This window comes from Schistocerca americana, chromosome 2, assembly GCF_021461395.2.
Source record: "Schistocerca americana isolate TAMUIC-IGC-003095 chromosome 2, iqSchAmer2.1, whole genome shotgun sequence".
Classification (NCBI taxonomy): Eukaryota; Metazoa; Arthropoda; class Insecta; order Orthoptera; family Acrididae; genus Schistocerca; species Schistocerca americana.
Window position 1 is genome coordinate 669,645,864 of NC_060120.1, and position 27,519 is coordinate 669,673,382.

Sequence of the window (27,519 nt, forward strand, 5' to 3'; positions counted from 1 at the left end):
TTGGGCTTTATTCATGGACATGCAGTATTTCACAGAGTTCATTCTTTGTGTAGTCACAGCCAGGAAAGACTTTGTGTTGTGCACTTAATTCTCAATCTCTAATGAACTTGTAATCAGTTTTTTCATCAAATAATGGGAACACTGGAACCATTCCAACAAACCCAGCTTTATATCCCATATGCAATACATGGGCCTGTGGCTTTCCTTAACAATTAATTGACAGTTTATTGTCCAACCTTCTTGCTACTAGGTTAATGCAATCCATAATAAAATCTTCTCAAGCTCCCAATCACATCAAGTGCTAAAATTCCCATGAAAGTTTGCTTGATCATCTGTTCATCATTGTCAAGTGAAAACTGATTACAATACTGCCAATGGCTTTGTCCACATGCACTTCATCTTTTTCTAAGGTGTTGGCTTCCATACAGACACACTCAAAACTAAATATCAGATGATAAATATTAACCATTACAATAGTGCAATTTTTTGTGTTATTGGATGTCTTCTTAAAATACATTTTCAATATGTGGATCCAGATGGATGCTATGCAGTGTCAGAGTTTGGTAGTCACTACAGGAACAAATTATAACAATAAGTGTGTTGTTATTCATGGAATAAATAAAACAGGGAATTTGGGAAATATGACATCAACTCAGCTAGTAGAGGAAAGAAAATACTGTAGAAGTTCTCACTTTAAACAAGAAATCCAACAACAGAAAAATACATAAATATATTACTAATTGCAAAGAATCTTAATGATAGGAGATTAACACAGAAAGAAGTTCCTTGTTTCTTGGTCTTTATTGTTTGCAATAAATTATGATTCTCTCATTTTCTCTGTTAATATTTATCCCCACTCAACACTTATTTTCCTCTACACTTGACAACATTTGTCTGAATCTCTTTTTATACAAGCGTGCTCTATGGTATTTCATTCCTACAGTGTCTTACTGTCCTGTACTTGGCATTTACATCCTGACAAAGAGTTATGAGAGACTTTTTTTCCTATGTTACTACTGCCAGTCTTACAAACAATCTCCTTGTTCTTTTTTTCGTTAGCATTAACCCCACTCCTGACGTGCTCTGCTGTGCTTAAGATATGGCGAATACTTTTTATTTAAATTTGTGACCACATGGCCTTCCTGTTGGCAGCCATCAGATGCCTAAGGGAGAGGAGTACTCTGCACAAACTGTCTGCGAACTGTGTAAACTTCCTGGCAGATTAAAACTATGTGCTGGACCAAGACTCAGCCTTTTGCAGACAAATGCTCTACTGAATGAGCTGCCCCAGCATGACTCATGATCCCTTCTCGCAGCTTTACTTCCACCAGTACCTGATCTCCTACATTATAAACTTCACAGCAGCTCTCCTGCATAGCTTGCAGGATTAGCACTCCTGGAAGAAAGGATATTGAGGAGACATGGCTTAGCCACAGCCTGGGGGTTTGTTTCCAGATTCCATTGCAAAGTGAAAAATTCATCTTGGAAACATCCCCCAGGCTGTGACTAAGCTATAGCTTCACAATATCCTTTTTTCCAGGATTGCTACTACCCAAGATTCGCGGGAGAACTTCTGTGAAGTTTGGAAGGTAGGAAATGAGGTAAAGGCAGAAGTAAAATGGTGAGAATTGGCTGTGAGTTGTGCTTGGATAGCTCAGTGGGTACAGCAATTTCCTGAAAAGCACAAATGTCCAAAGTTTCAGTCTCGGTCTGGCACACAGTTTTAATCTCCCACGAAGTTTCACTCCACTGCCGAGTGAAAATTTAATTCTGTGTAAATTCTGTTCTATGTGTAATCATATTTAACTATTTGTGAATTGTAGTTGTTTAGGCAGACATTGAAGAACAGCCCAGCACTTATCTAAACAAGTGTGGGAAACTGCCTAGTAATCACACCCAGGCTGGCTGGTGCATCACCGATGGTCATTAACCTGCTGTGCACATTCGATCTGGGTCTGACTCACCTTCCTTCCTTATGAGCTAGTTCACTGCAAGTTGTAAAATATGAGCAGATCTTACAACCCCTCTAGTTTACCATAATACTGTTTACTCCTAGGTGAAGTGATGTACAACACTGATAGTTGAAGATTAAATTTCAATTTTGTTGTAAAGCTCTAAGTCCCACTCTTTGTATGCATTACATGCTGACATTTAACTTATTTTGAATATCTCACATTCTGAAAAGAAAGTTTTTGTATGTATATTACCCAAGGAAAATTTGAAAAATATTTTTCAAACTATTTTTATGTATCAAAGAGATCTGACCCAATACTTTTGGTGTGATAATAAAAACATTACTTGAACACAAATTAGTTAAGGTAGAATCTTAAGCTTTCTAGTTCTCTCACCAACGAGAATATAAACTGTGAGCGACATATTGTGGTACCGACTCTTTTGACAAATATGTTCAGCTGTTGTTCCCCCCTACTCATGAATCATGGTCCATACCAAGGTTTTTTGTTTGTCTAGAATTAGTATTCTATTTAGCCATCGGAAACACATGTTTACATAGAATACATAATTCTACAGAGGGAATAGATAAATGCATATTTACAGAAATGAAAGCCCAAGCTGTCAATTTTCTCCACAAGTGTTTAACAAATAGAATTGTCGCGGTTATCGACTGCAAGAGTCGACCGCCCCATCTTTGAGAACGAACTTCTTTGAAAACTGTTTATCTCAGTGTGTCCCGAACTCTGTACTCGAGCGGATGTGTTTGTACTGACATGATCAAAATAAAGTTAATTCATTATAAACGAGCGAACACTTAATGTTGGGTTCGATATTACCACAGGTAACATCTTGATTCCCACACTGGTGACCCCGACGCTCACGAACGCCACTTACGATGCCAGAAATGTGTACTGGAACATCACCATGGACAAACAATGCAGCAACCCTTTGTCGGATTTCTACGTCCATCGACTTCGCATTGCGCCACATCTGGATGCAGTGTACAGGAAGTGTAATTAGTGTGTAAATTCCCAACTCTTATGTGAATCGTGCTTTTTGGTAACTTTTGTCACCTTCTCACACATTGACAATGCGACCGAGGCGCACACGTTGTCCATTGAAACCCACTCAACGCGTCGGTAATTTCACTTACGGACAGTGCAGTGCTCCTTCGCCGATCAATTTGGACAGTTTTGACTTGATTTTGTGTAATGAATTAACTTTGTGCAGTGTTTCGACATCGGACAATCACGCCCAACAATGGACTGCAACAAACGGGGACTATGTTGCAAATCCCAGTTTGCACGAACTCTGAACTACGGCTAAATCGCATGCCTCGCTGAATTCACAAACGCCCGTCACGGCTACCGCATCTTCCACGCTGCGTGCAAATTCATTCGACCCGGTTTCCGCACAGCCCATCTTCCAGAGTTTGAATGTTCGTGCCAACTTTTCTGTCACTTCTCCGCGCTTGTCCCTCATTTGCCGCATTCAGCTACCAACATTTCTCTTGGACCAACTTCCAATGTGGTTCGTGGCCACGGAGTATGTATTCTCCTCTTATGGCATCACCAACGAAAGTGAAAAATACCTCGTACTCTTCAGGCACCTAAAGGACTATCATTGCATAATTATGGACATTATCTGTGACAATTTGAGTGACAAGTACACCAGAGCGAAAGCCGCTTTAATTCAGTGCCTGTCACCAACATCACAGGAATAATTTCATCAAGGACATCCTACTGATCAATGACAATGCACCAATTACACCGATGACAATGCCGGCTGTTTCTCAGTGCAACACTGGACGTGCCACGCCTCCCTCTACGCAGCACCTGAGCCGCACCGACTCTGCTCGACTGCTACCGACAGCGACGTCACGGCCGCCGCCTGCTGGCTCACTGACCTTGACCCAGTCAAAACAAACAGCTGCGCGACTTACGATCCCGCCACAGCTACCGCACCCGCACCTTGTCAACAACTCGCCGACACTACGCATGCTTACTGTCCGGCCGTTCACTACTCGATCTTGCCCGCAACTTGTTCACCCACCCCAGAAGACGATTTCAGCCGTATCAATGCTTCATACAGCAGTGAACGTGTTCTCACTCCGCCGCCACCGAGTACTGAGTTTCACATTCGCGATCGCACACACGATCTCTTCTACTCGAACTGTTAGGTCAATACTGTGCTGCTGACCTTGTCTTGTCCCGTCAGGTTACCCTTTGATGGAGACAGATTCTGATTTTGACCCCATCTTACTCAATGATACACAGCAGACTGCTTCACGACATACATTTTCACCTGAACAACTGCGACAGCTACGTGAACAAATTGCGACATACAACTTGTTGGTACAAGATCAGTTACACATGTTGCAGCCGACACCGACCAAGCACATCGTGCAACGAGATGCATTTTCGCCTGAACAACTGGAACAGCTACATGAGCAAATTGTGACATACAACTTGTTGGTACAAGATCAGATACACATGCTGCAGCCGACACCGACCGAGCGCGACATGCAACGAGATGCATTTTCGCCTGAACAACTGTGACAGCTACGTGAGCAAATTGCGACATACAACTTGTTGGTACAAGATCAGTTACACATGCTGCAGCCGACACCGACCGAGCGCGACATGCAACGAGATGCTCTTGTCATTGTTCTGCTTCCGACTGCTGATGATCCTTCGCCGTTACTACCAGCTACAACTAATGCCCTGACAATCAAGCTACATGGATCTATGTCCCAAATGTCAGATGTGATACAAGCAAGTTATTTACGCCACTGCCACCTTTCCTTGGTAGTTCCAGACACTTTGTGCCTGTACAACGCCATAACCAGCCGCATTGCAGTGCCTCTTGCTTTGTCGCCCTCTTCACTACCTCCGCAATGTATGACCAACACATCTGCCGTTTCTGCTTCGACGAGTGAGCATCTTTCCGCTCCGTCACACGACTGTGCGGCAGTTTCGCGTGACCAGCTTGCAGCCTTACAACTCGATCGCAGTGCCGACAGCGGCAGCACACACGCAGCTCCAGTACCATCAAACTGTGTTGCCTCTCCGCCACAGACCAGTAGTTCATTCGCCGATTTGACTTCTTCACGTTCACATTACGTCTCATCGCCTTCCTGCTCCGACCATGGTTTCGCCGACCACGTCCGCCTTCCACCACCTCTCGCCGTCGCCATGCCTCATGCACAGGGCTCACGGCCACACCCCCCAACCTTTGATCACGGTTGTTTCGCACATCAAAACACCGACACTGTCAACTACCGCTGTAGCACACTCACCATCCACGGACTCTGAGGTAACGCTTCTGTCTACACCGAAGTCATCCACCGCCAAGGTCAGTCATGTGCAGCTTGCTGTTTTCTCCCCTGCTGTGACATCAAGCACCTCTATAACTCCGTCATTACCGCGGGTGTTGTTCATCCAGCATCTCTTACACAACCTGTTAAGCCACAGCATGCTGGCTCCTTTATGTCATATGGCCAATAACAAACTGTTACCGGACACGTTACACTTACCACAGCGCTCGCCGGCAAATACTTTGGCAATACATCGCATCGCTTCTTCGATGCGCTCCGCGCCTTTGATTGGATCAAAACTCCACTGCGCCACACGTCCTCAGCACGACGATGTTCTCCCCACCAACACGCCGCCACCTTCTGCTTCCACCGTGCCATGAGCAGCATGGCAAGGTCAACCTGTGGACGCCTTCCGTGCCTCGTTCCCTCCGCTGGTCGCGCCTACCAAGACATTGAGAAACGGTCCGATCGCGCCTCGCACTAGCGCCTGCCACGACACGATCAGTCACACACACCTGCGCCATCAGCTGGCCGGGTGCACACACACCTCTCATCATCCTTACCGTGCTCCGCACTACGGCGGGGGCTCTGTGGCGGTTATCGACTGCAAGAGTTGACCGCCTCATCTTTGAGAACGAAATTCTTTCAGAACTGTTTATCGCAGTGTGTTCCGAACTCTGTATTCGAGCCGATGTGTTTGTACCGACATGATCAAAATAAAGTTAATTGATTACAAACGAGCAAATACTTAATGTTGGGTTCGATATTACTGCACGTAACATCTCGATTCCCATAGAATCATACATAAACTAGACATTTATGTTATCAATTCACACTCTTTCTTAAATTTAATAATAAGGATACAGATACATGAATATATGAGTCCTACAGATTTTCCTCTATACTCTAAAGAAAACTGATTATCATTTGATACAGGTGAATGTTTTTAGAAACCAAAAGAGAAGACGTTTGTGGGAGGAGGTAACCCACACTTATCAAAGTCTTTCGACATTCTGATTGTTCACTGTCAAATTTGGGACATGAAAACAAGATGTGGTTTACATCAGCTTCTAACATGGAACTGCACTCACATGCAGGAGAATCATAAATGTTGATTCTATACAGATGTACAGGAAATGAGGTACAGTTAAAGTAGAGTTGAATGATGGCGGAAATCATTGATCGGTTCAAATGCATTCTCATAAACCAGTGTCTTATAGGAATTTGAAGTTGTAATGCCACATAATAACCACCTTTTGTTTTTTTGGATCACATTAAACTTCTCTTGCCAATGCTGTTTTCCGTGGCTCTTGACTTCATGTGAGTAGTCTGTATACAGCAATTTAAAATTGAGAACAGTTTCCGTATATGAAGCTTGCTTCACTAAGACATCAACTTCTTGATTATAGTGGATGGCAGTGTGGGAATGAGCCCACTGCAAAATGATTGTCTGCCCTCTCCGTTTACAGCAAATATATTAAAGTGCCACATCCAAAATATAATGGTTGGTTGCTTTATTCAATCTTCGGTGTTTAATACTTTTAAGAACACTCTGGGAGTTGGACACAATATCCTGAACAAGGAAATAGGTGATATGACTTGTGCACATCAACAATACAGATAGTCTTATGATAAGCACAATCACAACTGAAGGGTCTCTGAGAAGAAGCAGGTGAAGAGTGAAGAGTAGGGACGACTGACTGATTTGGCATTGTAAACAGCTGAAACCACAGAGATAGACATGCAGCTCTCCTGTGTGTCTTAATGGTGGGTAAAATATTTTGGAGGTAAAACAGCCCCCCAACCAGATCTCCAAGTAAGGACTGTTTGGTAGGATGTTGTCATTAGGTAGGTAGAGAGAGAGAGAGAGAGAGAGAGAGAGAGAGAGAGAGAAGAGATGTTCTATGGGATGGAGCGTGGAATGTTAAATCCCTTAATTGGATAGGCAGGATATTTGGAGAATTTAAAAAGGGACGGATACAGTGGGAACTGCTGAAATGCCAGTGGCAAGAAGAACAGGACTTCAGGCCAGGTGAATACAGAATTATAAATACAAAATCAAATAGAGGTAATGCAGGAGTAGGAATAATAATGAATACGAAAAGAAGAAGAATAATGAATAGTGTAAACAATGCATTGTCATAGCCAAGATATAAATGAAGTGTAAGTTTATATGCGCACACATTGAGGAGATTGAGAGAAAGTATATTGGGATAAAAGAAATTATTCAGACAGTTGGGTATGAGGAAATGTAATTTTGATCAGGTACTGGAATTCAGTAGTAGCAAAAAGAAGAGAAGGAGTAACAGTAGGAGAACATGGAATGAGATAAAGAAATGAACGGGGAAGCCACTGGCAGAAATTTGCACAGAGAAAATTTAGTTATTGCCAATACTTAGTTTGAGGGTCATGAAAGGAGACTGTATATGTGGATAAACCTTGAAGCACCAGAAGGATTCATGTAGATTACGCAATGGCATGAATTCATAAATGTAAGACAAGGATTTTGAAAATTGGTTTTAAACTGCAAAACATTTCCGATCATAATTTATTGGTTATGCACTGCAGATTAAAATTAAGAAATTTCAGAAAGGTAAACAATTAAAGAGGTGGGATCTCAATAAATTGAAAGAACCAGAGGCTGTTGAGAGCTCAAAGGAAGCAATAGGCAAAACGGAAAAAAGAACACAGTGGAGAAGGTGGCATTTTTTCCACTTCTGATTATTTTATCAATACATGACAAGTTTCCGCCTTTTAGGTAATTTTCACGTGATTTTCTGAAACAGAGAAATGTGTCATATGCATTAAAATGGCAGACTCTTTAAATTTACATGTTCTATTCATTTGGTTTACACTAATAAAATAAATACAGCAGAAGTGGAAATCTGCCCATTCTGTTAATAAATTCCTTGCTGTGGTATCCACTATGATGAAAATCAATATCTGGGGCAATCGAATGAAAACGAGGCAGATGGAAAAAAGGAATACACCTCTTTGTCCAAAACAAGTCGATGAATGTCTTTGTTCAGGGCTCAATCGTATGGTGTGAAATATATACCGTATTGAGGACGTGAAAGTGCCTCCCAGCGAAACTTCTGCAGTGTACTCGAAACAACTGTGGCAATGTGAGACTGGCACATTATCAATCTTTGCACCTCTTTGAAATGTTATGAAGATGTGACAAGATATCTGTGTTGTTTTTCACAGATAGTATGTCACTACAGATTACCGGACCATCTGCAAAAAAGTATGAGATAAATATTTATTTCATTTTATCATTATATATACTGTTAAATTTGAATATTATATCTAACTAACTCACAATAAATCTAATTGTATTATTCCATTGTTGTTGTTGTTGTTGTGGTCTTCAGTCCTGAGACTGGTTTGATGCAGCTCTCCATGCTACTCTATCCTGTGCAAGCTTCTTCATCTCCCAGTACTTACTGCAACCTACATCCTTCTGAATCTGCTTAGTGTATTGATCTCTTGGTCTCCCTCTACGATTTTTACCCTCCACGCTGCCCTCCAATGCTAAATTTGTGATCCCTTGATGGCTCAAAACATGTCCTACCAACCTATCCCTTCTTCTGGTCAAGTTGTGCCACAAACTTCTCTTCTCCCCAATCCTATTCAATACCTCCTCATTAGTCACATGATCTACCCACCTTATCTTCAGCATTCCACCTTATCTTCAGCATTCTTCTGTAGCACCACATTTCGAAAGCTTCTATTCTCTTCTTGTCCAAACTGGTTATTGTCCATGTTTCACTTCCATACATGGCTACACTCCGTACAAATACTTTCAGAGTATTATTCCATAAGCTTCACTTAATTTTAGTTTATACAATCTGCTCCACACATGTGTTTTGACAGAATTTGCCACAAAACAATGCAGAAGCACAAGGCTTTGCTGCACCAAGTGCAGGAAATGAATGAGTTGGTGCTACTTCCATGTAAAAGAATTAAAAATATTTACAATGAAAATGTGGTTGTTTTGTTTGAGAAAAAAAAAGTTTGACGTAAGAAAAAGTGTTTCTCAACATCAGAATGCAGAATTCAACCGAAGTTCTCTAAAGCATGACATATGGCCCGACGGACCGGAGTGTTTTATTTATTCAAGCCAGGATCATATAATACAACTAAATATATGATGACTCATCTTAATTCTAATTCAAGAAATGATGACATCTGTATAACGCAAGGACATACTCGCACTTTCATTTGCCATTGACATATTGCCATTTAAATGTGCCCTAGCAAATAAAACATTGTTGTCAAAAAGCAAGACTGTATCAAATTGTGGGTAGACCCATGTGTTGCCAAGTTTGTTTTGACTATGCTAGATAGGTCCTGATGGGGAGCCCTTACATCCCCCCCCCCCCCCCCTCCCAATTTTTGAAGCCTTGGAGAAAGACATTCGTGGCCATCAATTTGCTTCTGAAGAAGAGGTGCATATTTGGGTATAATCATGGTTCTGAAGGCAGCCACAAACACTTCTTTGTGAACGCAATGACCATCTTGTCTCACAGAAGGATAAATGTATTAACAGTTATGGCAATTATTTTTGAAATAAGGAACAGTTTACTTACTTTTTTTCCATTTGTCTTGTTTTCAACTGACTGCCCTTTATACAACAAAATATAAATGGATAACTCTGAGACATGAAATGGTATAGGCAACAGAGGATCAGATAGGCAAAAACAAGAACCAGCAGAAATCTTTGGATAACATGTAAGATATTGAATTTAATTGATAAAAGGAGAAAATATAAAAATGCAGCAAATGACGCAGGCTAAAGGGAATACAGACATCAAAAAAATGAGATAACAGGAAATGCAAAATGGCTAAGCAGGTATGGGTAGAGGACAAACTCAGGGCTATAGAAGTATGCATGAGTAGTGAAAAGATAGATTTTGCTGGCAGGAAAATTGGAGAGACTTTTGGGGAAAAGAGAAGCAACTGTACGAACATCAAAAGGTCAGTGGCAATCCAGTACTAAGCAAAGAAGGGAAAGCTGAAATATGGAAGGGATATGCAGAATGACTAACTGCCGATACTGTGAGAAGAATTTGACAGAACACTGAAAATCATAAGTCAGAAGCAAGGTCCATGCAGTAGATGACATTCCTTCAGAATTATTAAAGACCTTGGGAGAACATATCATGACAAAACTATACCACCTGGTGTGCAAGATTTTTTAGACATGCAAAATACCCTCAGACTTAAAGAAGACTGTAATAATTCCTATTCCACAAAATACATGCACAGCACTTTTTCTTTTCTATCCTATGATGAAACATTCTACCGAGCAGTTCATATCAGGAAACTTGAATGGGGACTATTTTACCTCTGGAATACTTTACCCAAGAGGGTGCCATTATTTAACCACACAATATAGCTGCACGACGTTAAGAAAAACAATGGTTGTAGTTTCTCACTGCTTTCAGATGTTTGTAGTACCAACATAGCAAGCTCATGTTGGGTAATGTTACAAAGACAGATCAGGCCAGACACGTGTGACCATTATAGAACCATTAGGTTAATAAGTCATGGATGCAAAATACTAAGACAAATTATTTACAGAAGAATGGAAAAAATGGTAGAAGCTGACCCTGGTGAAGATCAGTTTGGTTTCCAAAGAAATTTTGGAACACAAAAGGTAATACTGACCCCACTACTTACCTTAGAATATAGTTTGAAGAAAACAAACCTTCATTTATAGCATTCTTAGAGAGCATTTCACAATGCATATGTTCCATATTGTATATGTCTCAAAATCCTACTACAAATGGATGTCACTTATACGTAACAATAATTCAGCAAATTACTTCTATTTTTCCTTTCTGCTGTATAAGTATGACCTGAATAAGTTTCATGTCTCCAGGTGCAGATCTTTTGTTGAGTAAAAGGTTGCATATTACTGATAAAAACGGACCTACTTCATCAGCAAAACCTGGAAGGAACCTTAGTGATAAACTGTCTGGACCAAAAGACTTGCCTATATTGTGTGACTTAACGTTGCTCTGCTAAACCAAGGGAGTCACTTCCAAATCACACATTTTGGCAGCTGTTCTTTATTAAAATTCTGCAATATTATCTGCATCTTCCTTGAAGGGGTTTTGGATAACAATGTTTAATAATTCCACATTAGTGATGGCTGTCATCAGTAACATTACCATTCCTATTGTGCAGTGAAGGCATTGATCATGACTTGTCACTGGTGTACTTTACATTGGGCCAAAATCACTTCGGGTTTTCTGCCAGATTTTGAGACCAACTTTTGTTGTGAAAACTGTTAAAAGCATATCCCACTAAAGTGCACTTCAAGTTTCAAGCATCCTTAAATTGTCTTTGAATTAGATGATAAGGATAAACAGTTTCACTGGGCCCTTAAAAGTATCGCTGAAAGATGGCGGTGCCTTCCGGGCTGGCCACTGCCATCTGAATGTCTGTCAGGCACCCCCCCCCCCCCCCTTTCATACAATTTCACTCGCCTTTGGTGTATCTAAATTTTCCCTGATTGTTATTGATTTGATGGACTAATAGGGTTAGGGTAAACCACAGATTGATTTCACAGTACATGCGTGACTTGTGTAGTAGCAGTAGAATTAAACTCAGCTATAGCTTTAGAACTTTCCCCAAGCAGCAAGCCAGTTCACAGACGAGTCACCGAAACAGGCTGTGGTCCTGGCAGGGTAGTGGCAGGTAGTGGCTGGCCTTGTTCCGCTAGCACCCAAGCAAGAGGGTGGGAACGCTGTGGCTGAATGCAAAATGACACTTCTTTAGAAACTGGTGGTGCCGAGCATCCTGGCAGCTGGTCTAACTGCGAATTCACTTGGGGTGGGAGCCTGGTCTCCTTATCCCAGATAAAACAGCGTTGGGCTAGCGCCCAGCTAATGTGTTTATTATAGTGTTGCCAACTTAGTGGATTTTCCACAAAACTGGTGGTTTCTACCCTCCTTTTAGTGGCAAAATATTGCTTCTAGTGGCTTGCGGATTTTATAGTGGTTTAGTAGAATTCAGTTTCAGTTACTGAAAAGCCGATCTCTCAACCACTAAGCTATTATATGTTTCAAAATACGTTATTTCTACTTTATTTGATTTCAGGAGTATTTAACTTTTACTGCAAAGACAACACTGATGCACTACAATGTGACATCAAACGAATCATCACACTCGACAGACTACATGTGGGGATTCCCTGTAGAATGAACAGTACTTAGTAGCACCCAGTTATAGTTCATTTCACGAGTGATGGCTGCTGGCGCAGGTGCAGGGAGTGGCAGCAACCAGTTTCAAACAATGGTGCTCACTTATTTCATTGTTGCATAGAATAACCACTGAGAGCTTGTTGGCTCAGGCAGGGTGTGTCATGTCAGATGTGCAGAAAAACTAACTCGACTGTCGTTGTTCATGGTGTGCACTATACAATTGTGATTCTCAGTGTATGGTATCATTTCACGACTTCATACATGTATAGCTATGCCAAAACCACAGTTTATGCAAAAGTTTCAGGATTCTTGGCTTCAAGACCCACATTTAAAAGTTGGGTTCAGGTTATTGAAAGTACTATGGGTCAGGTAGCGAACTGCAAGTTTTGTGGTACAGTTTTAAGGAGTCACTATGAGAATTTGAACTCTCGTGGGACGTCAAAGAAGCATCTACAAAATAAAAAGGTAAGCAACCTTTTTTAAAAATTGATTAGTCATTCATTAATTGGTTTTACATCTTTGACCATTCTTGGACTAAATAAATTGTTGCAGTTTGTACCTATGCAACCTACAATTGCTTTTAAGTTAGGGCCCATTGGGAATAAGAAAAAAAGGAAGAAGCAAGACTTTCATTATTCACAGCCACGCATACTAGTAACCATGTAGTTGACCATTTGGGAGAGGTAATTAATCACAGTTATGAAAAAGATATCGAAAAATTTCAGATGCACTGAACTAAGCGCACTTCAGTTATAAAAAACGTATTACCACCGCATTTCCCTGATGTTCTAAAACAAGATTGCAAAGATCAACCATTTAGGTTATTAATTGATGAATCTACTGATATTGCTGTACATAAATACCTGGGATTGATTACCGTTTATTACAGTAAGTTACACCAAAAAATAGTATCTACATACCTTGACCTTGCTGCTTAAATGTAATGCTGGAGCTATTGTCTCTGCTATAAATAAGACACTTGAACGGTTTGATTTGCGACTTGAAAATTTAATGGGAAATTGTTCAGATAATGACTCTGTCATAGTTGGAGTAAATAACAGAGAATTTGTGAAATTGAAAGAAGAGGTACCACACCTGATTTTAGTACATTGGTTGTGCCATTCCTTGCGACTGGCTGCTTCAGCTGCTGAAAAAGAATTTTTACCGAGAAATTTGGAGTTTCTAATTAAAGAGACATATGATTGGTTTAGTCGCTCCTCTTCCAGACAATCTCTTTGTAAGGAGCTATACAAAACCATCAACGATAGACAAAAACTGTTAAAAATAGTTGAAGCATGCCAGACAGGGTGGTTACCAATAGAACCCAATGTATCAAAATATACACACAATGGTCAGAGCTAAAAACAAATTTTTCCATAGCTAAAGTGCATGAAAGGTGTCACATGACAGAGTTATTGCACGCTACATATGTGAACGAGATTAATTACACATATACTTCATTTTTATATCCAATATTATTTGAAATAAACAGAGTCAAATGTTCGAGTCGAAAGATACAGATCACACCAAACTCTTTGATGAGTTGACCAACCTGATTGATATGCTTATCAGCAAAGTTACGTTAACTGAAAATAATGTTAGTATTTTTATTTAAAAATTCACGATTTCTTCTATTTAAGATGTTAGCTGGAATTCCACTTTGAGAAGCAGTTGTTTGAAATGAGAGAAAAAGGATTACCATCGGAAGATGAAGAAATGTTGCATAATCCGTGCCCGACATTTATATTAAGTCTGATTGAAGATATAAAAAAACAGGTTACCAGAAAATTTGACACTGATGAAAAAAATTTCCGGAATAAGTGTTGAACAAGCACTTAATCACAACAAAGAAAATCTGGTTTACATAATGGCTTGGTTCAACAAAAGTGTAGAACTTATAGCAAAAGTGGATGATCAGTGGTGACAAATTCATTTGCTGAACTGGAGCGAGATCAAAGATACAAAATAATTTTGGAATGAAGTACTGCATTTCAAAAATGCTCAAGAGGAATCCAGATTTGAGGAATTAGTGACTTTTGCGATTACTTGCCTAATACTGCCTCATTCCAGTGCCTATGTTGACAGACTATTTAACGGTATGAATGTAATAAAAAACAGAGGAATAGAATGAAGTTAAGGCCTTTAACTGCTATATTAAGAATATGCAGTGGTTTGACTTGGAAGGAAAATGCTGCAACGTATATGAAATTCCAGTAAACTTTGTAAAACAAATCGATACCAAAGAATCGTATCAGTCTGAAACCAATGATGATGACGATGATGATGATGATGATGATGATGATGAAGATGTATAATAATAAAAAAAAATTGTGGAAATTTAAGTGATTATGAGAGTAGGGGCATTTTTGTTAGTGGTTTTGCACTGAAACTGGTAGGGAACTCACTTTAACTATTGGTAACACCGGTTTATTACAAGAACAGCATACCCTGTGAGACGGGATGACGAATTTCTCCGGATGTCGTGTCTTCTTAGATGCCACTGTGCCCTGCGAAAACGGCACTCACTAAATCATTTTATGGATGAGGTGGAGCTTGCTTTCACTAGGAAGCTTCCCTCATCTTGTGAAATGCGCTGGGGGTTTGACCGCAGAACCTTCACACATTGTGTTCTGTTTTTTTTGGAGAACAGAATGTATACTGCACTGCAGTGATTGGTTGAGGAAGATCAGGTCTCCTTGCTAGAAAACATGATTGGCACGGTAACCACTGCTGGGGCATGATAGCTTTATTCTAGAACATCAGGGAGGGGGCAACTGCCATTTTTCAGAAGGTTTTGAGCAACGGGGGAAACTGGGACTTTCTTCTCGACCTTCACGTAGAACATTCGCTAGGGCTCTTCCCTTTATATGGAGTGAGCAGTTTGTTGTAAAGATGTCCGGACACCTGGGCAAAACTTATATTTTCCTGGACGTGAGACAATCTCCGGTGGACGTGGGGGTCATCTCCCGCAGTACGACACTTCATCTTTCACCAGCTATATCGGTAATGTTGTGCAGCTTTGGCAAATTCAGAAACCTATCAATTGTTTTCACAACCATCTTTTTTCATAGCAGCCTTGTACCTGCAGTAGTCACTCCCAGTGTCCATTGCATGCTTAATTATATTTTGACACAAGAGACCAATCAGTGGAATGATGCAGTAGAATGTGCTTGCCTACACTGACATCCTTCTACTCATTGTAGCCAGTCTCATTTACACGTAAATTCCTGTTAGGTTCCCCAAGTCTATTGCCAACCAACATGAGTTCGAATTAATGCAATGTTACACAGTTGAAGTTTCTGTTTATATGTTTGTTCTCACTTGACCTTGACATTAGTTAGTAAATTTCTTTGTGATACCTTAGGTCCTCGTTATTAATTTTTTCAATGACACCCATTCTCATTCCCTATGAGTAATTTATTTTGTTGTGAGTCTGAAGTAATTAAATTAATTTTATGTCTACTTAGCTACCTCAGGGTGACCAACATAGGGGCCACTGGTTAATATCAGATTTCCTTGCGTTATTGATAAATAAATGGTGGTTATGACTTTTTAGTTATTTGGCAGCCAGAGAACTGCCGCCACCATAGTATAGCTTACATCATAGCTTAACTGGTCAGAGACCTTTTTTTTAATAGTATAATACACTATTCAAAGATAAAGATAGTTTTACTAAAGATAAATAAGGAAATTTCTCATTTATTGGTGATTATTAACTTTTCTGTTACCTGCATAGCAAGGTAGACTATTCATTAAACATTAAATGAGAAAATAAATATGTTGAAACATTATAATTAATATACTGAACTCCTTATGATTATGGGTGAACAGCACATTTTATTATGCTTCTTCATAGTTTTTATTCAAGATGAGCATCACACTTTATCATGCTTCCCATTTTTATACACTGAAGCAATTGATGGCAAAAAGATAAGAAGTGGCAGTCCACTAGCTTGAAACAAAAGCTGTAGTAGTTGTTGCTTTTGTTGTCATTGTTGTGTTCTTCAATTTGAAGGCTGATCTGATGCAGTTCTCCATGGCAGTCTAGCCTGTGCAAGCTTCCTCATCTCTACATGACTGCTGCAATCTACATCCATTTGGACCTTCTTTCTTTATTCAAGCCTTGGTCTCCCTCTACAATTTTTACCCCACACACTTCCCTCCATTACTATCTTGACGATTCCTTGGTGCCTCGGGATGTGTCTCATCAACTGATCCCCTCTTTTTGTCAGGTTCTGCCATAAATTTCCTTTTTAACCCTAATATGAATCATTACCTTATCATTAATTACTTGTTGTAACCATCTAATCTTCAGCATCCCCTTTTATGTCCTTTGACTCTTATAACAGCAGCCTGGTTTCTAGATTTTTTGTGCCTAATCTTCCACTCCACGTATTTTTTTAAAAGCAGTGTGGGCTTGTAATTAAGAAAAAGAAACTATATCGGTCTACTTGCTCTTGGGGGATTATATGATGAGGATTGGCAAGGGGACAACAGAAGGTAGCTCCAGTAGCCCAAGACCCATCTCAGAGGTAAAGGTAAAGAAGAATAAGCCATAAAGCATCTGTTCTGATGATGGCTTGGAACAGAAGAGAGAGAGAGAGAGAGAGAGGGAGAGAGAGAGAGAGAGAGAGAGAGAGAGAGAGATTTTCTGCTGCAGCTCTGAGAGTCCTCAGTCTCAGGTGATTGTGCAACATGATTTGATTGGCAGATACCAATTCAGCCTATTTGGCATGAATCAATAGATTATTGTTGCATGCTGAATGGCTATGGACCAAAAGGTGGCCTCTTTGTAAAATTTAAATAATGAAATTTTCTTGTGCTTGGGGCCTGGGTTGCCTGGGCAGTGCATTACAGTCAACATTACCATAAGCTTTCTCTTGTAACATATAAACAGCATGGATTCAGAAAATATCATTCTTGTGAAGCACAATTGGCTCAACTCACTTAGAGTAATGAGTACTACTGAGAAGGTACATCAAGTTGATTCCGTGTTTCTAGCTTTCCGAAAGATTATTGACACCATTCCTCACAAGCAATGTCTAATCAAATTTTGTGCCTATGGATTATTACCTCAGTTGTGTGACTGGATTAATGAATTCCAGTCAGAAAGGTTACAGTTCATAATAATTGACAGGAAGCCATCTAGTCAAACTGAAATCATATCTTGATCAAACAATGGAAAATCCAGGATGGGATGTAACAATATTATGAAAAGGAAACTTGCTACTCCCCTTATAATGGAGATGCTGAGTCGCAGACAGGCACAACAAAAATACCGTCATAATATAAGCTTTCAGTCCTCACGCCCTTTGTTGAAATTGTTGAAAATCGACTACAGACACGCAAACTCACTCACTCACTCACTCTCTCTCTCTCTCTCTCTCTCTCTCTCACACACGCACACACGCACACACACACACACACAAACAAATGCAACTTGCACACACATACACATGACTGCAGCCTCTGGGAGCTGAAGCCAGTGTGGCTTCAGCTGCCAGAGGCTGCAGTCATGTGTGTGTGAGTTGTGTGTGTGTGTGTGTGTGTGTGTGTGTGTGTGTGTGTGTGTGTCTGTTATCATTTTTGACAAACGCCTTGATGGCCAAAAGCTTATATTGTGACAGTCTTTTTGTTGTGCCTATTTGTGACTCAGCACCTCTGCTACATGCTGAAGTCACATCTTGGATTTCCTAAGGAAATGTTACAGACGCTCTGCTGTTCCCAGTTTAAATCAACTATTTAGGAGACAATATGAGCAGCTCTCTTACTTTGTTTGCCAATGAGCCTGTCATTTGCCATTTCATAAAGTCATCAGATGATCAAAACCAATTGCAGAATGATTTAGACAAGATATATAGATGGCGCAAAAAGTGGCAACTGCCTCTACATAATAAAAAGTGTTAAGTTATCCATGTAAGTACTAAAAGGTATCCGTTAAATTTTCGTTACATGAGAAATCGCACAAATCTAGATGCTCCCGAGTCAACTAAAGACCTAGCAATTACAATTACGAACAACTTAAATGGTTGTAATGATCACATAGATAAAATTGTGGGGAGGGCGGAGTGAGGCAAGCCAAAGACTCCATTTTATTGGTAGAACACTTGGAAGATGGAACAAATCTACTAAAGAGCCTGGCTACACAACACTTGTCAATCCCCTTCTGGAGTACTGCTGTGCAGTATGGAATGCTTACCACATAGGACTGACAGAGGACATGAAAAACATTCAAAGAAGGGCAGCTTGTTTTGCATTATCTTTAAATAGGGGAGAGAGTGTCACATATACGATAAGCAACTTGGAATGGCAATTATTAAAACAAAGAGACTTTTTGTTGTGGTGAGAACTTTTAATGAAATTTCGATCACCAGTTTTCTCCCCTAAATGCCAAAATATTTTGTTGATTCCTGCCTGTAAAGGGAGAAATGGCCATCATAATTAAATAGAGAAATCAGGCTCACTTGCAACAATCTAGGTATTCATTTTTCTTAATTGCTATTTGAGAAAGAAACGGTCAAAAACTAGTTTGAAAATGGTTCTATAACCCACTTCCCAGCACTTAAGTGTGAATTTCATAACAGTGTTGTAGATGGGGATGTAAAAATGGGGGGCAAAATTCTTCCACTGTCAAATTTAAAGATCCCTAAATATTCTGTTTAACTATCTTTTGTACGATGCATACATTTCATATCAATATGAGACTTTCCTGTATGATATAATCACAACATGTAATTAAATAACTTTAATCTATCTATACCTGTTAACTGCCGTATCTGATCCAGTATGTTCCTTGCTCCATTCCAGTCTTGTCGTGCAGCTCTATCTTCTACCACAGCTGCAAGAACATCACCTCTTCTCAATGGACCCTCCGGACTTGGCCCTTCTTCTATTTGATGTATTAGTGATGTGCACTGTGTTTCTGCTGTTTCTTTCTCACCACGGGCAAATAATCTGAAATGTAGGTTACATGTTTGAGACATGCCTTAGCAATAGGCAGGATGCCATAATGTTTATGTATGTTAAAGCTATTACAGTGCATAAAATAATTTCTCATTTGTATCTCTTTCCTCTTTATTCTCTTTCAAACACACACACACACACACACACACACACACACACACACACACACACACACACGTGTAGCTCAGTTATACAGCTTTGAATATTATGCATTTTGCACCCATAAATCAAATAATCCCAATCTATTTTGAATTTGTGATATAATACAGCTTAGTGTTGTGCATATTTAAAGATATTATGGCTGTCAGAACGTTGCATGGAAGAAAAAAAAAGTATGTATAAGAAGAACAAAAAGCTAAGGACTTGTTCATATGTCCATAATTTTTATCTCACAGAGTTTAGTGTCCTACAAATGTGCTTATGTACATATTAAGTAGCAAGATAACAGTTGAATTTTCCTACCTCAACACATCTATAAAGCGCTTGACAAGTGCTGCTCGCTGTGTTACTGTTTCCACTGCTCTCGCATGCTGTGAAGGGTCTTTTGGATTAGTAACTCTGGCCAAGCAGCGGCTTGCTTCTCCCAAAGCACCTAACGCCTTCTCATAATTACGATATTCATCAACCTCTACCTGAATGAATAAAAGTGCTAATTATGCATTAGTTACTTTAAAGTTTTCAAAGTTTCATTTAAAGGCACTACATATTCACATATACTAAAGCAATCTAATGCAATAACTGTTAACATTGTTGCATGGTTTTACAACCAACACGAGAAGGGAAGATTGAAGTTTGAACTTTGGCATTTTATTGCATATGCCGTCTACAGGATTTAAATATGTTACAATTATTGGAGAACATTGCTGCATTAATAAAGTGACCACAACTGGCATGTTTAAAGACATACAGTTAACTGATTTTATGAGAGAATTAAGACAGTAATTTGTACATTAGGCTCTATTGTATCCACCTGGTGTTATACTGCTCTGGATAATAGGCAGACATTGTGGGCTGCTACCTCTCCAGGAGAATGCGAGTAAACAGCTCACATCAACAGAAGTCATCAAACTGTTTACTAGCCTAACATCACATGAGTCAGGCTGTTTACCTCGTAGCTTCAAATGGTCTCCGAGCCATCCAGTGGTGTCAACCTCACTGACAGGCAGCAAGCCCCTTTTAGTAGAAAGCACAGTAGGCAGGGCACCACTTAATTATGCCACACCATGCGAGACTATTTAGGCCACCACCGGAACTTGCTGCGGCCAGTTAACACTCTGGGATAAACATCAGCCATATTAGAGGCCCATGGATCGAAGTCATCATCATCATCATCATCATCATCATCATCATCATGAGCAACTGTCGCCAATACTACACAGAACCAGCATGCACCACCCCCAGATGCCGTGCCTTATTGCACATCACCTCATTGAGCTATTGCCTCCAAAAACTGCCGCTGTCTGATGTTCAGGAAGTACTGTTGTTCCACCAGCAGCTATCATCTTTGAGCTACACCTTGAATGATCCTGAAGCCTCTCTCTTTGAGGTCACACTTAGTGCCAGGTTGGATCCTAATGTCCCTGCTCTGCTGCCTACGACGACTTGTGGACTTCATTGTGTAGGTGCATCCCAGACAATGTCTAGGAGAGACAGTTCTATTTGTATTTTTATGTTTGGACATTCATCCACAGACACTGTACTTGATTTCTGTTCTTATATTGATAGTAAACAGTTACTGTGGCACTTCTGCATTACAATTGTGGTCTGTACCACCCCTTGGCTTCTGATACAAACTGGCTATGAGTCTACTTTTCACGAAAGTTACAGTGCATTTAGAGTCTGTTTTTTACAGAGCCTTCTTTTTCTTGTTTTGTTTTGTTGTGTTGTGTATTTTTAGGTTGCATTGGTGGGGGGGCAGTTTGGAGACTAAACTGACAACAAATATTACGGACCTCATCTCCACACTTTTTCCCTGCCATATGCACAACAGGTGATTTGGTTGCAGGAACTGTGTGTGTTGAGGGGGTGTTGGCAATTTTGGCTTACTGATTTTGCAGTTGCTCCTGTAACAGTTGACACAGCGCACCATGAGTTTTCCCTGAAGCAGCCCACTAGCTCAGCCACTGCCCCATCCCAGCCATGCCCACACCGTCATCCACTGTTAAGTTCTTCAATGACATCGTGGAGCTGTGGGTGGCTGTCCTTGTCTGGCTTGAACAATACCTTGAGGCCTCTATGATTGGTGAAGACTCTCATAGTCGATTGTTTCTTCTCTCTAGCCCAGCACTTCAGCATATAGTACCCTTCAATCTCTTAATCCTGTGGTTGATCTTTCCCTTGTTTCTTATTTGTGCTTATAGGACCAGCTGACAGCCTACTACACTGCCCTATGTATGTTGCATTTCCAGGACCCTTAGTGTCCTCTGTCACCCCAGGTTCCATTGACAGAAGCTCTAAAGCCTGTCAACTTGCTAGTGATGGCCTGGGTGACTGTGGATATGCTGTCTCCTTTGACACCAGCAGAGAGTGTCAATGCCTTTTCACCAACTTCCACAACTGTCACCCCAACCACTGCACTGATGTCGACCCAGGGGACAGTGGAGATGCATTCACCCTGTCACTCCCAACACTGCTTGCTGCTGGCCCTTACGCAGTCACCACTGTTGCTGCATCTGGCCCTGGCGACTGCCATCCCCGACACTGCTCACCACTGATCCTTGCATAGCCATCCCTATCGCCACATCGGTGTCAGCCCAGGTGACTGCTGGGATGCCTTCCCCTCCACAGCCCACAACACCAGCCATGGGTGTCGATGCCTCTCCACCTGCCACCACTGTCTCTGCACTTACATCCTGATATGGCAGCCTTCTCGTCACTGGCCCTTTTCTGACCAGAACTGTCATTGCTGATGCCAGTGCTCCTGCCAGTGGTGTGATCATCTCTAGCCCGATCGTGGCTGATGTTGGTACCTACACCACGGGTTTTTCTGTCACCATCCCCACCGCCACCTCAGCCATCCCTGAGGTCAATCATGCTGCTGGCCCTGCAGCCGATCACAGCATTCCCATCGAGTTGCCCATTCCTCAGGCACCCTTTGCTTTGCTTGGACCTGCACCTTGTGTCCTGCGCCTACTGAGTCTGCTCAGCAGGCATGCTCTGGTGTCCTCTCCCTTCCATTCCACATGGCTTCCTCGTCTGGCTGCCCTGGCCATGGACTGCTCCTCTCTGTTGCCACACTTTGGTGTTGGTATTTGTGGAAATTTTGCAGCAACCCTCGGGTGATGCTGGGCACTGCCCTGTCACCTCTCCCGACAATCAGACAGTCTTTCTTTACACTGACCATGTAAATCTTTGGTCTTTCAGATTTCCCATCAATGTGGCCTTTTGTTGGCCACAATGGAAGCTTCTCCGGCCTGTTGATGTCATCGCCTCCTGGCTGGTCGCCATTGTTTGAGTATCACTCTCAGTGGCTGCTGATGTTCCCAACACCATAGTAGGCTCTCCACTCCCAGGGCATCTCCCTTCGGTGGCAGCCACTTAACCCTCAAACTAGTTGCACCACCTCTTTTAAGGGGGTGGGGGTGGGGGGAATAATTACATCTGCCAGGTGTTACACTGCTCTGCATACCACGCAGGCACTGTGAACAGGCATTGTCAATTGTCACCTCTCCATGAGGATGCAAGTAAATGGCTCACATCAACAAAATTCACTGAGTTGTTTACTAGCCTAGCCTCATATGGCTTGGGCTGTTCGCGTTGTAGCTTCACAGAGCCTCCACGGCACCAGTGTTGCTGATAAGTAGCATGCTTATCATGGCAGCAAGTGCAGTAGGCGGGGCACAACTTCATTACGCCAAATGATGTGCTCGCTTAGTCCCAAGTCAGTATCCCTCCATATGAGACTATTTAGGCCACCATTGGACCATGTTACGGAAAGTTAGCACTCTGGGCTTCATGCCAGCCACACTAGCAGTCCACAGATCAGAGTCATTGTTCTCACCATGAGCACCTGTTGCCGATGCTATGCAGGACTGCTGTCCAACACTCTCAGGTATCACATCTCATCTCATTAGCAGTCACTGTCATCAAGCTATCGCTTCTGACTACCACTGACACCCAACGTTCAGGAAGTATCATCGTTCCACTGGCAGCTATGGCTGTTGAGCAATCGTCTCTGACAACCTCCAATGCCTGATGTCCCAGAAGTAGCACCATTCCACAGACAGCTATCGTTGTCAAGCCACTGCCACTGACATCCGCCAAAGCCTGACACCCTGCAAGCACTGTCATCCCACCACCAGCTATCATCATTGAGCTATGTCTCCAACACTTGCCAATGCCCGACATCCCTGAAGCTCATTGTTTTCAAGGTCACACTCTGAGTGCTAGGTTGAATCCTACCATCAATTATCCTTGGCCCTTATTACTCTGCCACTTACTAAAACTTATGGACTGCATCGTGTAAGCAGATCTCACATAACATCTAGAGGAGACATATCTGTTTGCACTTTAGTGTGTGGACATTCAACAATGACACTATATTTGAGTTCTGTTTCTTATATTAATGACAAACAGTTGTTATGGCACTTGCACATTTCATAGGTAGTCTGTAGCAACCCTGGGTCATGGCCACAAAAGACTCTTTCAGAAATCTGGATACTATCCCTGTAGTGCAAATGGAGTATAAAGAATTTTGTGTAGGGGGCTCCAACTGTCACTGAGGGTTAAGGTAATGTTGGGAAGTGATGTCTGTGTGAAGATACATTTCATTTCACAAACTGTTTCAAAGCTTCCTATGGAGCACATGAAAACTGAGAATGGAAAGCCGATATCAAAAGTGAAGAACATTTATGGAGACAGTTGGACTTTGTGTCATATGAGCTACAGCTGATACACAAACTTCAGCGTAACACTCAAATAAAATGACAGGCTCTTTTTATTACAGCATGAACATTATAGAACAGAATTATATTTGCCATCTGGTACTATTATGAGTGACGATATGATATTCCTTTTACACTGTACATGTACATGATTACTCTGCAACTGACACTTAAGTAACAATAAATTATCGAAGTATTTGTAACAAAGTTCCTGAATTTACAATAGGAAAACTCAAATTATTCTTGGAACTGGGAGCTGCCATAAATAATAAGTGAGGTATGGAATGTATATCAAAAAGACATGATAGATACCATGGGAGGAGGAATGTTCATTGCATTTGGCAAAAATATTATTTCCATCAAGTTCAAAACTGAGTCTGACTGTAAAGTTAACTGGATGACTGTAACATGTCTAGGTGAACTCAAGTTAATTATCAGTTTTTTTATTGGCTCGCAGATTGCACCTTCACAGTTTTGGAAACATGTAAAGAAAATCTATACTCAGTAGCACAGAAACACCCAGATTATGCAATATTAGTTGGAGGTGACTGTGACCTACCTATTATAGATTGGATGGCTATGGATTCACTGTAGGTGGTATGGACAGGCAGTCTTGTGCAGCGCTCTTGAACACATTTTCCAATAACTGTCTTGAGCAGCTCATGCACAATGGAAATGTTGTAGACCTTGTAACTATGAACAGGTCTGACATCACTGATGTCAGAATAGAGAAAGGGATTAGTGATCACGATATCATAGCAATGATGGTTACTAATAAATCCATCAAGAAGGCTAGGAGAGTAATTTTGCCAGAATGAGCAGATAATCAGTTGTTAATATCCTCCTTAGATAATAAACGGCTGTCATTTAGTTCCAATATGATGGACACAGAAGAACTATGAGCAAAGCTTAAACGGATTGTAAACCGCACTCTAGAGATGTATGTGCCAAGTATGTGAATTTAAGATGAAAAAGACCCATCGTGGTTTAATAATAACAGAAGTCAGAAAATGCTGAGGAAGCAGAGACTGTTGCAATTGCGGTTCAAAATGGAATATGTGAATGACTATAGCTAAAAGTTAATAGAAATTCATGTGTCTGTAAAAAGATCAATGTGCAAAGCATACAAAAACTACCACCTCTGTACCTTAGTAAAAAGTAATGCTGAAAACCTGAGAAAATTCTGGTCCTACGTAAAATCCGTAGTGGATCGAAGGATTCTAATCAGTCATTCATTGACCAGTATGGTGTGGCAATAGAAGACAGTGAAAGAAAAGCTGAAGTTTTAAATTTTGCATTTCATAAATAATTCATGCAGGAGAATCCTACAAATGTACAGTTGTTTGACCACTGCACAGACTACTGTGAGAAGGACACAGTAATAGGGGTCCCTGGCACAGAGAAGCAACTAAAAGATTTGAAAACAAATAAATTGCCAAGTCCGGATTGAATCCCAATTCAGTTTTACAGAGAGTACTCCATGCCATTGGCCCCATATTTTTGTTTGCATTTGTCACAAATCTCTTTCTTAGCATAAAGTCCCATGAAACTGCAAAAAAGCGCAGGTGACTCCTGTACTTAAGAAAGGTAAAGAATGGACCAGCAAAATCACAGACCAATATCTTTAACATCAGTTTGCTGTGGAATTTTTGAAAATATTCTCAGTTTGAATATAATAAATTTTCTTGAGACGGAATAGCTTCTGTCCACAAATCAGAATGGATTCAGAAAGCATTGCTAGTGCAAAACTCAGTTTCCGTTTCCTTGCACGAACTCCAGTGATCAATGGATGAAGGGCAACAGCTGTATTCCATATTCTTAGATTTCCATAAAGCATTTGACATGGTGATCTACTGCATACAGTTAATGATGGTATGAGCACAGGGAATAGGTTCCTAGATAAGAGTGGCTCGAAGACTTTAACCCAGCACATTGTTCTCAACAGCAAGTGTTTATCAGAGATAAGGGATATTATTAGGAGTGCCCCAGGGAACTATGATAGGACTCTATAGACATAAAGGATCTGACGAACAGGGTGAGCAGCAATCTGCAGGTGTTTGCTAGTAATGCTGTAGTTTACAGGGAGGCATCATCATTGAGTGACTGTAGGAGGATACAAGATGACTTAGACAAAATTTCTAGTTGATGTGATGAATGCTAGCTTGCTCTAATAGTAGAAAAATGTAAGTTAATGCAGATGAGTAGGAAAAACAATCCTGTATTATTTGAATACAGCACTAGTAGTGAGCTGCTTGACACAGTCATGCCGATTAAATATCTATGCATAACACTGCAAAGTGATATGAAATGAAACAAGCACATAAGGACAGTATAAGGGAAGGCAAATGGCCGATTTTAGTTTATTGGGGGAATGTTTGGAAATGATGGTTCACGTGTAAAGGAAACTGCATATATGGCACTAGTGAGACCTATGAGTACTGCTCTAGTGTTTAGTATCCCAATTATGTAGGATTAAAGGAAGATGTTGAAGCAATTCAGAAGTGGGCTGCTAGATTTGTTTTCAATAGGTCTGGTCAACACACGAGTATTACAGAAATGCTTTAAGAACTCAAATGGGAATGCCTGGAGAATAGACAATGTTTCTTTTTTTTCCCTTTAACACTATTGAGGAAATTTAGAGAACCGGCAATTGAAGTTGATGGCAGAACAATTCTACTGTGGCCAATGAACATTCACATAAGACCCACAAACATAATAATAGAAATCAGTGTCCATGTGTAGGCGTATAGGCAGTTGTTCTTCCCTTGCTCCATTTGTGAGTGGATTAGGAAATCAAATGAATGGTAGTGGTACACCACAAACCATAGGGTGGTTTGTGGACTAAGCATGTAGATGTGGAAGTTTGGCAGAAAGTGCCTACAAACCTTTCAGACTGTTTCTTGAGCATTCCACTCTCGATTAGCAGAGGGGAAAAAAGGAACCCCAAAATCTTTCTCTAATTTTGTTGTAATGGTGGTAATTTCTCCCCACATAGGTGGGAGCAAACAAAAGATTTTGGCATTTGAAGGAGAAAGTCTATGACTGAAATTAAGAAGTTCTGCCTGCAGAAAGAAACATCTTTCTTTTAGTAATTGCCAACCCAACTTGCTTATCATACCCATGACACTCTCTCCATGATTTCATGATAATACAAATGAGCTGCTCTTCTCTGAACTTTTTTGATGTCCTT

General features: G+C 40.8%; 1 protein-coding gene across 1 annotated transcript in view; it reads right to left on the reverse strand.

Annotated features, from left to right (window-relative positions):
• Positions 1–27,519, reverse strand: part of LOC124594906 (intraflagellar transport protein 140 homolog) — a 263,104-nt gene that overhangs the window by 16,287 nt on the left and 219,298 nt on the right. Inside the window, exons 22-23 of the mRNA XM_047133380.1 lie at positions 19,909–20,078; positions 19,244–19,437 (exon numbers count right to left, since the gene is read on the reverse strand). Of these exons, the coding sequence (XP_046989336.1) occupies positions 19,244–19,437; positions 19,909–20,078 (364 nt within the window). The remainder of the gene's footprint in view (positions 1–19,243; positions 19,438–19,908; positions 20,079–27,519) is intronic.